The 18180-nt window shown below is 45.0% G+C and overlaps 1 protein-coding gene across 2 annotated transcripts in view; it reads right to left on the bottom strand.

Moving 5' to 3' along the window:
- SLC25A15 (solute carrier family 25 member 15) overlaps positions 1 to 18180 on the bottom strand; it is a 423035-nt gene that overhangs the window by 63026 nt on the left and 341829 nt on the right. For both annotated transcript variants that reach the window (XM_044071660.1, XM_044071659.1), the window contains exon 6: positions 3050 to 3208. In XM_044071660.1, coding sequence (XP_043927595.1) covers positions 3050 to 3208 — 159 coding nt within the window. The remainder of the gene's footprint in view (positions 1 to 3049; positions 3209 to 18180) is intronic.

Below are 18180 nucleotides of genomic sequence, written 5' to 3'. Positions count from 1 at the left end.
CAAAATAATGCTGGGCGAACTCCGCCCGACGCTTAATAGTGCGTTTGTTGAAGGTAGCACAAAAGCGACAGACCGAGACGTCGTGGTCTGGGCCTAACCAAGGAATACAGAGGGAATGGAAATCCTTATGCGGTATTTGCTTCCCACATGAAATACAATTATTAACTTTGTCTGACATCGGTCTGAGGCAAGAAAAGTTTCCCCAATGGGGTACTTAGCTTTCAAGAAGACTTCGGTTGCAAAATTTTTCGTAATTTCAGGAGCTGGCCGACCGGCACTTGCGAACTGCTTCTGCTTCGGGCACCGCGCGGCAAGAAAGACTGGAGAAAATGGCGTCGGCTGGTTCTTTTATACCCCTGTCGCACTGACGTCAGGGAAGAAGCGACGACAACCGACGCCGGACCTAGACTTTGGAATTCGGCCGACCGAGGACCCGCCTGACGGCAGGAGAACCCATCTGTTATGACTGCAGCTGTATGCACGATGAACATCATGGGGATGCAAAAACGCCTTGCCCAAGTCAGTCAACTTGCACATGGACGCATAAGAATCCCAGTCATCTGCTGAATCCTTTTCCCTTAATGCCCTGTCTCTGCATTTCTTGGGCAAGGTACTGGCCAAAGCTGGGATATGAGAAGTAGTGGAAGGAGCCAGGTCTGATGACTATGTGTGGATTGCAAGTTTTAAACATTAATCAGAAGTAAATCTGCCCAATGATGTACTTACCTGAAAGGAGATTATAAGAAACTCTGGAGAAAATCAGCAGACAGACAGAGTGTCTGATAAAACACAGTAGTGCACTGGACTGCATGGCTAGAAAGCTGAAGATAGAGTCAGAAGCCCCACTTATATCCCAATATCCAGACGTTGGTCCTCAGATGTTTATCGGCTAGGAATGATATAAAGACTATGGAAATTGGGCCTGTTGCAAGCTTCTGCATGGCAGGAAGACCCTAGAATCTGTACAGCAACACTGATTACAAACGTCATCAGGAGATAGACGGCAAACCTCAGACTGAAAGACACTAAAAATAATCACAAAGCCTTCTATAGCTATAAAGAACCTCCACGGCAATACCCAGATTTGCTCTGAGTTACTGCACAATGGTACCTCCCATACTGAGCCAACAGGCATTGCCAACATACTGGCTGACAGATTCAGTGCCAACTTTACCCCCCCCCCAAAGGACCAATCACAGTACCAGACCAATGCCAGGCATCCAGCATTACTGCAGCACAGGTTAAAGCTGCATTGTCCAGCGCCAAGAATACAGCTTCCACGGGACCCGATAATATATCCCTGCCTGTGTCCTACCTGAACTACAAAGCGAACTGGCACCACATCTGTATGCCCTGTTCAGTCACAGCCTCTCCTCAAGCTTTGTCCCCACCGAATGGCGCACTGCTACAGTCATCCCTCTCCATAAAGGGGGAGCAACTACAGACCCTGGGAATTATCGCCCCATTAGCCTGATAAGTCTGCTATGTAAAGCTATGGAGTGCATCATCATGGACCTGATTAACAAAGATATAGGAAATCTCCAAACCCTAGATACCATGCAATTTGGCTTTGTGAAAGGGAGATCATGCCTGCTCAAACTGGTTGACTTCTTTCAGTCAGTCACCAGGGCTGTGGATGAAGGTAAGGCAGTGCATAACAGCCTACCTCGATCTGGCCAAGGCCTTTGACACCATTCCTCACTCGGGAATTATTGACAAACTCACCAAACTAGGCATCAACCCCTAGATCACTAGGTGGGTTGCAAACTGGTTCACTGATAGAATACACAGTGGGAAAGTGGCAGACTCCAAATCAGACTGTCAACCAGTCACGAGTGGAGTCCCACAGGGATTGGTCCTGGGTCCTCTCCTCTTCGGCATCTACTTCTCAGACGTCCAGGCCAACACAAAGGGACTCCGGCTGATCAAGTTTGCAGACAACTGCAAGCTGGGAGCCATTATTAACTCCCCAAGTGATGCAGACATCCTACAGAAAGGCCTCACTGAGACCAATGACTGGTGTCGAAACCATGGCCTTAAGCTTAATGTCAAAAATGCATCATCCCCTTTAGTAAAAACTCAGCTCCCACTAATTACCACATCGATGGGAGCCCAGTGAACACTGAAGGCGTTACAAGAGATCTGGGGATGCAGGTTGACAGCAATCTCTCCTTCGACCACCACATTTCCACTGTGGTCAGAAAGTCCTTCTATGTGGCACATCTCATTACCAAGGGTTTTGCATCCAGGAAGAAAGAGGTCATCTTCTCTCTCTACTCTTCCCTCATTAGACCAATCACAGAGTATAATGCCCCATTTGGCATGTACCTCACTAGACACCTGCAACAGCTGGAGAGCCACAGAATTATCTCACGAAGGGGATCCTGGGCATTAAACACATGTCCTACATGGACAGGCTCAAAAGACTCCAGCTATTCCATGTCTCATATCGCCTACTTAGAGGCAATCTGCTTGACTTACAAAGCCATGTCTGACCCAACTCTGTTAGAAATGCTACATCTAAAGAAATCCCAGTCCCTCTGCAGTACACGCTCCAGAAACCTCAACCTCATTACCACAATCAACAGAACATGCTGGAGGGATAGATTCCTCACCCAGAGACTGACCATGCTCTGGAATAGACTTCCCATACAGGTCAAGCAGAGCACCTCGCTGTCCCTCTTCAAGAGAAATCTTGATGAGTGGATGGGTAATAGAAAGTTCACCCCGGGGATCACTCCAGTGGCTCTACTTGATAAAGGCACTAGGAACTAACATCGGGCGGCATGATGCCAGGGCACTTCTGTGGGCTAGGCTTGTAAAAGCTCCAGGACCATTAGCCTAGTACACACCTATGAAACAGCAGACCCAAAATAGCATGCTGCGGTTGTATACTTCACTTTTGCATGCCTGTAAACTAGAAGCCCTGCTGACAACATTAAAAGGATGTTGTAAATTTTGAGACATGTAATAACCTGTGACTGCGATCGAGTGAAAGTTGTTAGCCACATTACAATGAAAATTTTAAGCTTAGCATCTACGCTCCTACCTTCTTGCCTCATGATGTGGATGAATGTTCGGAGGAAGCCATGTTGCTTTCCCATCATGGAATGGACTTGAATTCGAGACTTTACGCAGTCAATGGGGTATATAGCAAGCCACAGACACATGCCTCCAACGCCACCGCTCGCCATTAAGGCAACAGGGCCTAAAATAAAAGGATCAGTCAGTTAAAATGCAATAAATTTTACGCATATATCAAAAAATATAAAAAAATGCATATTAACTTAATTTCCTTAAGTTCCTACTTCCTGGAAAATAAGTAAAAAGACAACAAAAGAAATCACAAAGAGGTTTTATCCAGAATTTTACATCTACCAATGTGCTTCATGTATTCTCCTTACAAATATTCATTAGATTAGATAGACCTAATGCAAAACCAAGATATAATATAATACAGCCAGTACCTACCCTTCTGAAATTTTAAACATTCATTTGAGCCATGCTGACAGACAGAGTGAGAACTATGTTAAAAAGAAAACAAAATATGACTCATAATCCAGCAACTTTAAAAACTAATTACAGCACCAGCACTCTAGACTAGCCACTCCTTGTTTAAAACTTTGTTAGGTTCACATATAAATAATACATTATATATAATTAATAGGAAAGCAAACATGAGAATAAACTACGGATAACCACTGCTTGTCAAATTATATGGAATACTTTTTTATCTGTGTTCACCAGACTTTTCATTTCAAATCAATTTCTATGCAGTAACCTCAATAGCACATACCAGAAACATTAGGATTTCAAATCAACTTGAAAGATACTAACGCTGAAAGGTAATAACTTCCACAGCTGTACAGTCTAATGTGGGCTGAAAGTAACGCTTGGCCGCACCTAGTATTATATAATATAAAACTTTGAATTAAGCAGCCCTTCCCCCACTTAGTGCCATTTATGGGACATTGATTTTCTACCAAGCAATTAGACAAAAAAATGAAAAGATTTAATTTTATGAAATTTGGGAGTGGAGACTGATCACGTCTCAGTGTCACTGCTAGTGTGAGAGGAAAATAATGATAATCAAAAACAAAAATCAAATGAACATGACATATGTCCTTTATACAGGTATTTCATAACAGACAGGGCATCCACGAGTGTTCAGAAAGGGAGGGGGGTTAGTACACAGGGACTGAAGGTGCCAACAGGTAAAAACAACCTCGATCACCACGGCTGACACGTATAAAACTTTATTAGAAAAACAATAAAAAAAAAAAAAAAAAGTTTAACTTTTGTTTTTTTTTTTTTATTGTTTTCCTATTAAAGTTTTACACATATCGGCTGTGGTGGTTGAACTTGTTTTTATCTGTTGGATTGTATTTTGTGCTAACAGGGACAGAAGGTACCTGGGATCTTAGTGTAATGTTTTTCATATGCGATTTAGCATTGCCTGCAAAAGGCAAAAAAGATGCCTAAAAAATGTAGAAATAGTTAACTGCCCTTTTGAGTTGAGAGAAGAGAAAGCGCTTTTCTTACTTCAGCACTGGTAGACAGGGAATGCATCAATGGTTACAAAATGGTGTATTTACAGGTGCCAACAAGAAATAATGTATACTGTAATAAAGACATATACTGTCTGCCTGAAGACCAAACCATCACCTTACCAGAAGATCTGTTACCTGCAGCAAGTTACAAATAAAAGAAATAGCTGGAAAATTTTCAATGGCATCTACTCATGACCAGGACCTTCCTGAGACAAGATCTTACAGCCAAGCACCCGTTTGAGGTTGTATAAGTGAAAACTTGTTATAGTGGTGGAAGGTGACTCTCCCATTACAAATTCTTTATGGTTTTAGAACAGTCTATACAACAACTGCTAGAAGGCCAAAGCAGCAGAAATAAGTTGAAAGAAATCCAGCAAGTAAAGTAGAGCATTGTGCATCATGCATTTATCAAAATGATCTAGCTACTCCACACTTGCCTTTGTGTGATTCTGTTGCTTAAAAACTCCGACTGTGGTGGAATGTAAATTCATCTTTAGGTTTATTTGCATGCAAGAGCCCAAGTACCACATCAATAAAATATACAGACAGGGAAACATTAAATACAAATATAAATAAAAAGAAGTTATGTACTCACCATAACGTTTCATGTTTGTAGTCCATCAAGCCCTTCATTCTTATATATAGGTTCGGAGCCGACTCGGACTTTTGGCAAGCTCAAAGTCTTCTAGTTGGCTCGTGGCTAGGTAGGTATCCCATGGTGCATCAGTACAATTCCCCAGATCTTGTTTGCTGCTAACTAAGACAGACAAAACAAAAACTATGCAGAAAGAACCCATTAATAAAAGGTCTCCACTTAATAAAATTTTTTCTGTCTCCAGATCCTTCCAGGATGGGGGTAGGAGGGTGGGTTCGTAAGAATGAAGAGCGAGATGGACTACAAACATGGAACGTTATGGTGAGTACATAACTTCTTTATGTTCTGTAGTCCTATCTCGCCTTCATTCTTACATATGGGACAGCGTCCCTAGCACCTTATTCTTGGGAGGCTCACGGAAAAATACTCCTGAGTACCGTGGAACCAAAGGATGCTCTGCCCCTAGAGGTCAAATCCAATTTGTAATGAGTAATAAATGTGTGAGGGGTAGCCCATGTTGCTGCTGCACAGATATTATCAATTGGGACCTTGGCTTAAAAGGCTGCAGAAGTAGACTGAGATCTTGTGGAATGAGCCTTAATTTTGAAAGGTAAAGGCTTACCATCAGGAGAGTAAATGTAAGCTGTACAACTGGAGATCCAAATAGAGAGGGTCACTTTGGAAACTGGGAGACCTAATCTTGAGTCAGAGAAGGAAACAAATAATTGGTCTGACTTCCTGAATTCCTTGGTCCAGTGTAAATAAAACCGTAATTGTCTGTGAACGTCCAACTGATGAAATCTGTATTCTGCTGCGTTGGAATGATTAGGGAAGAACACCGGAAGCTCTATAGATTGGTTCAAGTTGTTATGGGAGCACACCTTGGGAACAAAGGATGGATTAGTACAGAGAGACACTCTATCTTTGTGAAATATCAAATATGGGGGGTTGATAGATGGTGCTTGTAACTCTGAAACTCTTCTAGCTGATGTGATTGCCACCAGAAACAATGTCTTCCAAGACAGGAATTCCAAAGGAGAAGAATGGGCTAGCTCAAAGGGTGGAGACGTTAATTTGGATAGAACAAAATTCAAATCCCATGAAGCAACCGGTTCCTGAAAGGGAGGTCTCAACAAAGTGGCACGTTTAAGGAAGGTCTTGCATAACCTATGTGACATCAGACTGGAATCCTGTTGACCCAAATGGAAATTTGAAATTGCTGCCAGCTGAGCCCTAACTGTGGCAGCAGCAGTGAAAAGCCCTGGTGAAAAAGTTCAGACAAGAATTCCAATACCACCGGAATAGATGCAGTATAAGGGTCAACATTCCTTTCCTCAGCCCAGATAGAAAACCACCTCCATTTGCTAGTGTATAACTTTCTAGTGGAGGGTTTATGAGAAGATGTATAGATGCAGTATAAGGGTTAACATTCCTTTGCTCAGCCCAGATAGAAAACCTTCTCCATTTGCTAGTGTATAGCTTTCTAGTGGAGGGTTTATGAGAAGATGTAAGAATATGAGTCACAGAAGGTGAGAAATCATGAAGCCTGACTAGGGATGGAACTAGAGCAGCCAAGCTGTCAAATTGAGGGTGTGTAGGCTGGGATGAAGAGAGCCTGACGTGTTTCAATAGATCTGGCACTGGGTCCAGAGTCCATGGATCGCCTAATAGGTGAGGCCCGAGAAAGGGGGACCAAACCTGACGAGGCCAGTAAGGAGTGATGATGATCAATTTGTTTCCCAACAGTTTCGCTTTCTAAATAATCTTGGATATGAGGGGAAAGGGCAGGAAAGCATAAGGGAGACCCAGAGGCCAATCGTGAACAACTGCGTCTCTCTCGGTGACTCCCCCGGAGGGGGGATAAGGGAGAAATAGCTGCTGCATTTGGAGGTGATTGGCTGGCAAAAAGATGGCAGCAAGGCTGTCCCCATCTGCGGAAAATCTGTTCTGCTATTTCCTGCTTAAGAGACCACTTGTGAGGCATCAAGATTGCCCGGCTGAGTTTGTCGGCTATCACGTTGGTTGTCCCCGGGATGTGTGTCGCCACAAGAAAGCGCTGGGAAGGCATCGCCCATTTCCAAACCCAAATGGCCTCTCAACAGAGTGGGTATGATCTGGTTCCGTCTTGTTTGTTGAGATACCATACTACTGACATGTCTGATTGTATTGCAATTGTCCCAAGAGGAAGAAGGTCGTGAAGTGCTTGCAACGCCAGGAGCACTGCCCTCATCTCTAGAACACTGATATGCAGGTGGGCCTCGTGCTCTTGCCATGTGCCTTGGACAGTCCTGCCTAGATAATGCCCCCTACCCTATCTGTGAGGCATCCGTGGTCACAGTGGCAACGGGTTGGCGAGAGAGGAATGGAGTGCCTGTAGTTAACTGGTTGGGCTGGATCCACCAACTGAGGTCCTTCTTGCAAGACTCTGTTAACAGAATGTGGTGATTTAGAGGCAGTTGTTGGAAGGACCACTGGGATGACAGAAGCCATTGAAGAATCCGCATGTGTAGTCTGGCTAAAGGTACTAGTAGTATGGTGGAAGCCATGGTCCCTAGAAGTTTCAGAACAGTCTTTGCCTTGACTTTTCAGAGATGGAGGAGACGGTGAATTTGTTGTACCACATTCTATGCCCTTTCTACTGGAAGACGAGCCAAAATGGCTACTGTGTCTATTTCTGAGCCTATGAAAATCACAAATTGAGAGGGCAATAAGGCAGATTTTACGCAAATTATAGTAATCCCCAACTGGGCACAAAGTTGAATAGTGGCGTCTCTGGTCTGAAGAAGTAGATGCCTGATGGGGGCAGTCAGGAGCCAGTCATCCAGATACGGAAACACCTGGAATCCTAGACGTGTTAGGTGAGCTGTCACTACTGCCATACACTTGGTGAACACCCTGGGGGCTGTGGTGAGACCAAAGGGCAGAGCACGAAAACTGGCTCCCAGTCGGAGGCGTAGATGATTCCTCAATGCTCTGTCCATTTTTATATGGAAGTACGTGTCTTGGAGGTCTATTGAGCACATCCAAGTGTCTTTCCCTAATAAAGGGAGTATAGACTGCAGTGTCACCATCTGAAACTTGTCCTTTATGGATTTGTTTAATTTGTTGAGGTCCAAGATGGGCCTCCAGTCCCCTGTAAATTTTGGCACTAAAAAGAATCTGGAGTAATTCTGAATCCAACTTGGTCTGCGGGGACAGTTTGGATAACTGTTTGCGAGCAACATTTTCACTTCTACAGCTGCTTGATCCCGGTGACTGGGTGGAACATCTGGGATCCTCTTGGGGATATGAGGTGGAAGAGAAAAAGGGTATGCAGTAACCTCTGGTGATAATTCTTTGTACCCATCTGTCTCGGGTGATACTTAGCCAGGCTTCAGATACAAAGAAATGCGACCCCCGACCGGCTCCAGAGAAGCACAGTAGGGCCCCACATCAGGAGCGCTGGTAGGGCCAGCCCCAAAACAAATCACGGCCTCCCTGGTTTTGCGGTCCACCCCTGCCTCTAGGGTGATGCCTACCATTCGCTCCTCCTCCTCTGCCTCTGAAGGAGGAGTCACCCTGTGCATCCTGGAAAAACCTCTGGGACTTCTTGAACCACATTTTACCACCTCTCTGACCCTTGGGATACGGCAGAGAGTGTTTTCCCTTCTTGCTCGCACCGGGTGAGTGTGTCCTTTACCTTAGGTCCAAACAGTGAAGAACCGTCAAAGGGGGCATTGATAAAAGTACAATTGAGCGGCTCCACAAAATTACACAAGCGCATCCAGGAGTGCGTCCTTAGGGAAACTCTTGAACCCGCTGTCCTGCTTGTTCCATCGGCTGCATAAGAGATCTGCCTCATGGATGAGTTAATGATGGAATGCAAGGTGGACAACTGAGCAGACACCTTATCAGGGACTCCCCTTCAGTGGATGTACCTTGTAGAGTCTCTCTTAACTCCTTAAGGAGATCTCTCTGAAGCCTTGTAAAGTGCGTTAGGTAGTTCAGCGATCTGAGAGTAAATGCCGCTGACAAAAGGATATGCTTCCCGTATCTGTCCATCGTTCGGGACCCCTTATTCGGCAGATGGACAGAAGCGTCTCCGCTAGTTCCTTCTTAGTGGCCGCTGCCACCACCATGGCATCTACGGGAATACCCTTTCTCCTTGGGGGCTGACAGGAATTTATTAGGTCTCCTGGGGACTGGCTCCACGGCATCAGGAGTCTCCCACACCTTCCGACTAACAAGCTCTAACAGTTTGCCAAAGGGTGCAGACACCCAAGAGGCTGAAGGTTGAAACCCGAAAGCCTCCAGGTACACAGACTCCTCATCAGAAGGGGTAACTGGGCCAGCTGCACCTCTGCTTAAGGAGCTCTAAGATGTCAACAAAAGAGACATCATCAGAGGACGACTTGGGTGGCCCTACTGACTCCTCGAGGTCAGTGTCAGAGGTAAGAGACTCATCCTGGGAATTTACATGCTTCCTCTTGCATGTCCTCTTCCGTGGGGGCTCCTCAGAAGGGTATTCTGGGGAGATCTCGGAAGAGTGGGGGCCACCAGCCGGAGGCTCCTGAGGCTGCGGGTCTCTGCTGTCCAGAGAGGGATTAGGTGCTGAGACAGAAGTAGGTGCCTGAGGGGGCAGAGTGTCGGTATCCCTGAGTGGAGCTGATGATCGGGACAGCATGCTCCTCATCAACTCGAAGGCCGACCTCTAGACCTCCCGAGCTCCGAGGGGACAGAGGACGCCATCGGCTCTGAGATAGATGTAGGGTCCGAGCTCACCCTAGCTGACACAGAGATAGGAAGGCTCGGAACTGAAGAGGTCTGGTTCCAGGCGTCCCTGTCTGGGCCGACTAGGGAGCTTCGGCTCCTAGACACCACGGACGGCACCGAAGGTGTCGGAGCAGAACTCGGCTCCGAGACAACCTCAGGGGAGCTGGAACCGAGGATTCCACCAGTGGTACCGAGCACTTTGGCTCCGAAAGCCCAGCACGGCTCGGAGGAGGAATCACAGAAGGGATAATGGACTCAAGTGGCTCCAGAACTGACTGGGTCGGACCCAACAGCATTTCCGGTAAGGCAGATGACTTTAGGAGTCTCAGCACTACTCTCTCACATCTTCTTCCAATAAGCTCCTGGAAGATCTGGAAGACAGTGTGGGAGATCTAGACCTCTGTAGTATAGGGGACCTTAGTGTAGGGGAGACCGGCAAAGGATCTGTAGACCAGCTCCGATGTCTGCTATCAGTGGTCGGCTCAGAGCTGCCTAGTGCCAACACTGTAGCCATAGTAGTAGTATCCTCGATCGGTCCGGAAGTTAGTGGAGCCGAGGAGGAAGAACACTTGTCAGGTCTGGAAATTTTGGGAGGCGGTTCTAATGCACCAGCCGGTGTCGGGGAATGCCTCTTAGAAGGTTTTGACTTGTCTTTCTTGGAACCATGCAATTTAGATGAGGAAGACGAGCTGGCCAGGTCTTCCTCAAAAGAGGGCTTAAGGAGACCTTTTAGTATCAGTTTATTCTCTCTCTCCTGCAATACCCTGGCACTAAATGAGTGACAAAATAGACACGTTTCTTGTAAATAGATGGCCCCGAGACAGTACACACAGTTACTGTGGCCATCGGTAATGGACATCTTCTGCGAGCATTTCACACACTTTTTAAACCCAGAGGGTTTATGATCTTTAACCTCCTTAGACATCTCACTGAAGATGAAGCCAAAGAGACACAGTCAAACAAACAGAGAGAGGACTAGGTCCTCTATCTTAAATGGGCCTAGCACTTAACGCATCAGCAATCACACTACCATGAGGACTAGGTCCTCTAACTCAAACGGGCCTAGCCCTGGGCAGAAAGAGAAGGGAGAAACCTAGGTCCTCTAACTAAAACGGACCTAGAAGTGGATAGAGGTCAGAAATAACAAATTTAGTAACTCTCACATACACAGCAGAAAGAGTCTCTATATAATAACTAATCCTTATAAGAGATAAGAGTTGAAAAGCCAGAAACCCTGATCAGCTAAGGCAAATATGGCAAAAAACTATGTGGACTAAATAGCTAAGCTTTACAGAACACTAAACACACAAGTTAAATTAAGCGTAAACATGCCTAGGACACTAAATATTAAATTACTGATATCTGAACTACTAGAGAAAAAAATCACTAAGGGCAAAACGCCCAGAAAGAAACTAACTGGCACACAGGATACCAATGAGAACAACAAGGCCAACCAGTTCTCAACAATAATTATCTAAACAGGAAAAAGTATATTGTAAAAGGCTAAACTATCTAAACTGTAGGAAACGACACGTAAATGTTATACAAATATATCTAAAGCTGAAAATCGCACAAAATATCAAAAAATTTAGCAAAATGTGTTAGACTTAGCCACAGCCAAGAAGAAGCACATCCAAACTCGTCGAAGCGGCAAACGAGATCTGGGGCTTGTACTGATGCACCATGGGATACCTACCTAGCCACGAGCCAACTAGAAGACTTTGAGCTTGCAAAAAGGCCGACTCTGAGCCGAGGATCGGCTCCAAACCCATATGTAAGAATGAAGGCAAGATAGCACTACAGAACATCATACATTTAGCTCACACAATAAAGTAAAAAAAAAAAAACAACTAAAAGCAATGGCTTACAAAATGAATTGTGATAGAGTGTCATTGCTTTAAGCCACCCAATGCTACAGACCATTCAGCTAAACCAGGGAAGTAAGTACGATCAGTACAGATTCTGATGCTGAAAAGCCTGCATCCCTGATGACTCAAGCTGTAATTCCAGAATCACTAACAGCCCTTAGGGACAGAGCACAGGGATTGGGTCATCTGCTACCAGGTCAACATGTCCTGCAGATGAGGGCACCCAAACCATGTAGTAACCCACGATTAGGACTTTACAGATGATATGTTAACACAAACTCTGTAGGATAGGAGTAATTTGTTGCTACTTTGAGACTCCACTTAGGAGATGGCCACATAATTCTGTACTAGTGCCTGGAAATCAAGCTCTGAAACTGGAAGCCAAAAGTACAGCCCAGACAGCACGGGCATGTACTAAAGTGGAGTGCGAGTCTGTAAAGATGTTGTAAACAAGTTGGGAGATGCAATCAGGATGGTTATCAAGTAGATGTGCATGCGTGCTGGGAAGATGCTTGTGCATTAAAAAGGGGATCTGCTCTGCTGAAACAAAAAATGGTCTCTCACTTTTTATTCCTAAAACTGTAAAAATCTATACCCATTTGTGTGATGCCTACTCTCCCCCATCCTGCATGTCCAAAGGCTTCTGTTAATATGTAATGTCTATGTGGATTTGCTTTGCTAAACTGAATATACTTCTGTGCCACTTTCTAGATACCACAGATGCAGTACAATCTGTGACAAGGAAGTAAATTGAAGATATGCAAGTATAACTGGTGGTGACCTATTTTGTTATTTAAAACAAGTACAACTCAACAAGTACATATTATTTTAATTGGTCTCAAGTTCATTCTTCACAGTATTAAAGATGCAGTCAAAAGAAAAAAAATCAAAGCTAAGTGTTTTTCCTCATAAAAATGTACAGAAAAACAACTGCCACAAAAAGGGGGCAGACAAAAGGAAATGCATATAAAATAACAAAATAAGAAAAGTTAAGTAAGAAAAAATGTCTGTGGAGACTCCAACCTTGCCAATATTTAGAAAGTACAGCTGTGTACACTTACCATAAATGTAGATGTTCGACTGTATTCACTGTTGCAGTCATCACATTTGAGTTATCTGCTTGCAGTAGCCCTCAGTCGGCCTGATTATCAAAGTCTTGGGTCCTGTGTCGGTTGCTGTCTCATCTTCCATGACGTCAGTTAGTCAGGGGTATAAAGCATGCAGCCGATGCCATTACCTCAGTTTTTCTTGCCCCAGATGTCAGGTGCCCCCATAATGGGATGCAATTATATATACAAGGTTACACCTCCAACAAAAAAGCAAATACACCAAAAAGCTTTAAGCGTGGTAAACAAGGAGGTATAGCCAAAAGAAGTCAGGGGGCTGGAGGAAGGGTAACCAGGACTGCAAAAATGAATACACTTGAACATCTACATTTATGGTAAGTGTACACAACTGTACAATGTTCTTCATGTTTCACTGTTGCAGTCATCACATTTGGGTAAATTCCCAAAACTAAGGATGGGAGGAGGAAATTAGATAGCATTAGGACCAGCTATAAGGCCCTGCAAGACTGCAGTGGCAAAGCCAGCTCTGGATTTAGAGAAAATTGGCAAATGGTAATGCTTGGTGAAGGTATGTACAGAACTCCAGGTAGCAGCTTCTAGGAAGTCCCTGGTAGGGACACCTCTGAGAAAGGCTGCAGAGGTAGATGCAGCCATGGTTGAATGTGGTTTTATCCCCTGTGGGGTAGGTTTTCCATGGTGCTTGCTTTGAAATAGCCTTCCCCTCTGCCCCTGCAGCAAATGCAACCAGCAGCTGTTCAGATTTCCTGACAGGTTTAGTCCTGTCCAAGTAAAATCTAAGTTGTCTGTGCACATCTAAGGAGTGCAGTATTCATTCCCTTTGTTCTGTGGATTAGAAAAGAATGCTGGCAAATGAATGGACTGATTAAGAGCCAATCTGGATACCACCTTGGGCATGAAGGAGGGACTGGTCCTGAAGGACACCCTGTCCGCATGAGAGATGACGAAAGGTTCCACTGCCATGAGGGCCTGTAATTTAGACACCCTTCTTGCTGAAGTGATGGCTAAAAGGAAGGCTGTTTTCCAAGAAAGGAATTTCAACTCTGCATTTGCAGCTGGCTCAAAAGGAGGTAGAGTGAGTTTTTCCAATACAAAGTTAAGGTCTCAGGCTGGAGTAGGGGGTCTCCTGGGTGGTGTTAAGTTTTTGGCCAATCTAAGGAACTGCTTCAGCAGTGGATGAGAGAAGAGGGGTGGTTCTGTGTTGTAATGAGCTGAAATGGCTGAGGCATGAATTTTGATGGAGGAAAAAGAAAGGCCCTTGTGAAGCATCTCAGTTCAGTATTGAAGAATCTGAGGTAAATTGGGCGCTGCTGTGCCCATTCCCTGAGTTTGGTTCCAGAAACAGAATCTTTTCCATTTTTCAGCATAAGATTTTCTAGTACCAGGCCTCCTTGCCTCCAGAATGACATCCAACACTTGCTTACTGAGGGATGGTAATGGGGAGAGCAGGTAATTAGCCAGGCTACCAGGTTCAGAGTTTGAAGCTGAGGGTGCAGAATCTGGCTGGGACAGCAGGGCAGGGTCCGAGACAGGTGCCATGATGTCAGCAGTGACACAATGCACAAAAGGGGGTACCAGTGTTGGCGTGGCCAGTCTGGTGCAATCAGTATCGTCCTTGGTTTGTCCCGTTTGATCTTTAGTAGTACCTTGGAGAGGAGAGGCAGAGGTGGAAAGGCATAAACTGATATTTTATTCCAGGTGAAGGACAGGGCATTGTCTTTCCAAGCTTGTTTGTAGGAAGTCCTTGTGCAGAATTTGTCCAATTGGTAGTTCTGGGGGGAGGCAAACAGGTCTATTTCTGGACTCCCCCATTTGTTTCTCAACATGTTGAATATCTTTGGTTCCAGTTTCCACTCGTGTGGGTCCATGAGATTTCTGCTTAATTCGTCTGCCAGTGTATTTAGCTTTCCTGGCAGGAATTGAGCCTCTAGGTGCAATTGGTAGCTCAAGGCTGTGTTCCACAGAGCCATGGCTAGTCTGCAGAAAGGGTATGAGTGAGATCCCCCCTGCTTGTTTATGTACCACATAACAGTGGTATTGTCCGTCTTTACCATTAATTGTCCTGGAAGAATGTGGTCCTTGAAGGCGGTCAGAGCATTCTGTACAGCTAACATTTCTTTTTGATTGATATGCAGGTCCATTTGCCCTGAATGCACTTCCCCGCCAAGTGAGACCCCCCCATGCACAGTCTGATGCGTCTGTTAGGGTTTGGGCGGCAGGGGGTAGAGTGAATAGCAGTCCCTTGTTTTGGTGGCAGGCCTCTGCCCACCAAAGGAACTCTATCTGTAGGTAAGGTATGATAGGAATCATTGCTTCTAGATCCTGAGAATGTTGATACCATAGGCTTTTTAGATACCACTGTAGTTTCCTCATATGCAGTCTTGCATATGGAATTAGGAGAATGCAGGAGGCCATGAACCCCAAGGCTTGCAGTATTTTCCTTGCAGATAGCTGGGTCTTTGTGGCCAGTAGTTTGAAGTAGCCTGTCAAATGAACTTGTTTCTCTGGCGTGCGGAAAGCCATCTGAAAAGTTGTTTTCAAGCTTGCTCCTAGGAATACAATTTGTTGGCAGGGTACAAGATGTGATTTATTTTCGTTTATGGTGTACCCCAGAAAAGTTAGGAATTTCTGTACAAACGCCAGATGATTCAATAGTATGTCCTGGCTTTCTGCCTGAATTAGACAATCGTCCAGGTATGGGTATACTTGAATATTTCTTTGCCTGCAAAATGCAATGACTGGAGCTAGGCACTTTGTGCAGTAGATAAGCCAAAAGGCAGTGCAGAGAACTGATAGTGCATGTAGCCTGCTTTGAAGCGTAGGTATCTTCTGCAAGATTCCCTGATTGGGATGTGCAGGTAGGCTTCCTTTAAATCCAGTGTTGCCAACCAGGCATCCTTGCCTAACATAGGAAGCAGCTGGTGAAGATTAGCATCTTGAATTTTGGGATCACCAAAAATGTGTTTAGGATAGAGAGGTCCAGGATAGGACGCCAGGAGTTGTCTTTTCTGGGCACCAGGAAAAGTCTTGAGTAGAAACCTTGTCCCCCTTCCTCTTCTGGGACAGGTTGAATAGCTCTGATACTTAACAGAAAGAGAGAACTTACTTTTGAGCCTCTGCCCACTGATTTGGGGGTAGATCTGGCCAACCATTTGGGGTTGGTAAGGTGTGGAAGTGGAATCTGTATCCTTGGGAAACTATATTTAAAATACATTTGTCCTGGGTAATGAGTTCCCAATTTTTTGCCTGCAGGGCAATCTTTCCCCATAAAGGAGCAGTCAGTTGTGCAGGGCTTGGAAGTTTTAAAGTTAAGTCATTGAGACAGTTTACCACAGGGGGGAGTCTTACTACTCCCATATTTGGAAGTGGGAGCCCCCCACTGCTTAGTCCTGTGAGTACCTTGGGACTGAAGCCTGGGTGTTCTGCTGGTTTGGGTTTGTACTAAGAAGGCCTGGAAGAGGCAGGAAAGGACCAGTTCTTAGAGGGTCAATGCCTACTAAATCTGGGAGGCTGTACTGGCAGGAAATCTTTAACAGTTTGCATAGATTTAGCTTTTTACTCCATCTTTTTAAGTACTTCTTCTGTTTTGTTGCCAAACAGGCGGTCCTGGTTTAAGGGAGCATCCAGCAATTTCGCTTTAACATGATCTGGCAAAGAGTGCTCCTTAAGCCAAGTATGACTTCTAAGTACAGACTCAGTGACAGCAGCCCTGCAAGATGCCTCTAGTGAATCAAAACCACACTGCAAAGTATGTTTTCCAACTTGTTCAGCAGAATGCATTAAATCCTGTAAATTTTTATTTTCAGCACAGTCAGGAATCAACATCATTTTCAGTTTAAGCAATCCAATAATATGCTGCTGATACTTTAACATATGAAACTGGCAGTTTAAAGCCCTAATAGCCAAGGTTGCAGAAGTGTATATCTTCATACCACATCTTTCCAGCGCCCTGGAATCTCTATCAGAGGGGGTAGGATTTTTGGCAGTAGTAGCCTTAATGCCCTTGGGTCCTTGTGAAATGGTCTCAGGATCCGCAGTAGGATTTTTAAAGAGAAACTTGTGAGAGTCACGAACCCTGTAATATCTATCAGGTTTTCTGGGAGCAGGAGGCAAAGAGTCAAGGGCCAAGCTAGATTCCGAGAAAGCATCATCAACAAAGCCCAGTAGAGGGGGGATAGCTAAAGACCTGTGTTGGGGCAGGAGTAAGAAATCCCTAAGCCTCTTTTTAGAGTCAGAGTAATCCTGGCTTTCCCAGCGAAAATACTCCCTAAGAGTATGCAAGGTTTCACCAAAAGAGAAATCCTCTGGAGGGGAAGCAGAGGGAATGGAGTCCTCTGCATCAGAATCCTCATAGGTAGATAAGGGTAAATCCTGGTCATCAGAGGAAACAGAAATTTCAGAGTCCTGATCAGCAGAATCATAAGGAAACACAGTCCTAGGTCTCTCAGAGGGAGAAGGGTGGCTTCCCCTGATTAGAGTAATAAGGTCTTCAGCCATTCTTATTTGTTTTTTAGGCATAGAGGCCTGACCATGCGGTCTGTGCGTCGGTTTTCTAGGCATGGATCGAGTTTTTGGCCTTGAAGAAGAAGATGGCGTTAGTTTAATATGCAAGTCAATAGGCCTGAATACACCCTCAGAAGCCTGTGCCTGCACAGCGGCAACGGACCCATCCAAGGTAGAGACATCCGCAGGTTCCACAACTGAAGAAGCATCTCGCGGCATACCGGACTCCGAATGGGTCTCAGTAGAGGCCTGTGAATCTGAAGTAGCGGGTATCAAGGGCTGCGAAAGCACCTCACTGAGTACCGGCGAACTGGAGACTAGCTTAGGAGAAGCGTCGTCGGCAGCTTTGGACCTATGCGGTCTGTCTCTGTCTTTATCTTTGCGTTTTTTCAGAATGTCGGTAGTCGGGTAGCTTACCGAAGTCATATCTGGATAACTGAACCGAGTACCAAAATATTTAGAAGCATAAATAAACCGAAGACGAATAGTTTGTTGTTTAAATAAGGCACAAAACCAACAGTGATGTATATCGTGGTCAGGGCCTAAGCAAGGAATGCAGTACGAATGAAAATCTTTATGAGGTATTTGCTTTCCACAAGAAATACAATTATTAACTTTTACTGACATCGGTTTAGAGCAAGAAAAAGTTTCCCCAACGGGGTACTTAGCTTAGTTGAAGACTTCGGTTCTGAAACTCTTGTGAACTGCTTCTGCATCAGGCACTGCACGGCAAGAAAGACTGATGTAATGGCGTTGGCTGCATGCTTTATACCCCTGACTACCTGACATTATCGAAGATGAGACAGCAACCAACGCAGGACCCAAGA

This window comes from Protopterus annectens, chromosome 5.part0, assembly GCF_019279795.1.
Source record: "Protopterus annectens isolate FY-2018-M chromosome 5.part0, PAN1.0, whole genome shotgun sequence".
NCBI classification, from domain to species: Eukaryota; Metazoa; Chordata; order Ceratodontiformes; family Protopteridae; genus Protopterus; species Protopterus annectens.
Note: the sequence above shows the minus strand (reverse complement) of the source record. Positions and strands in the feature narration are given on the sequence as shown.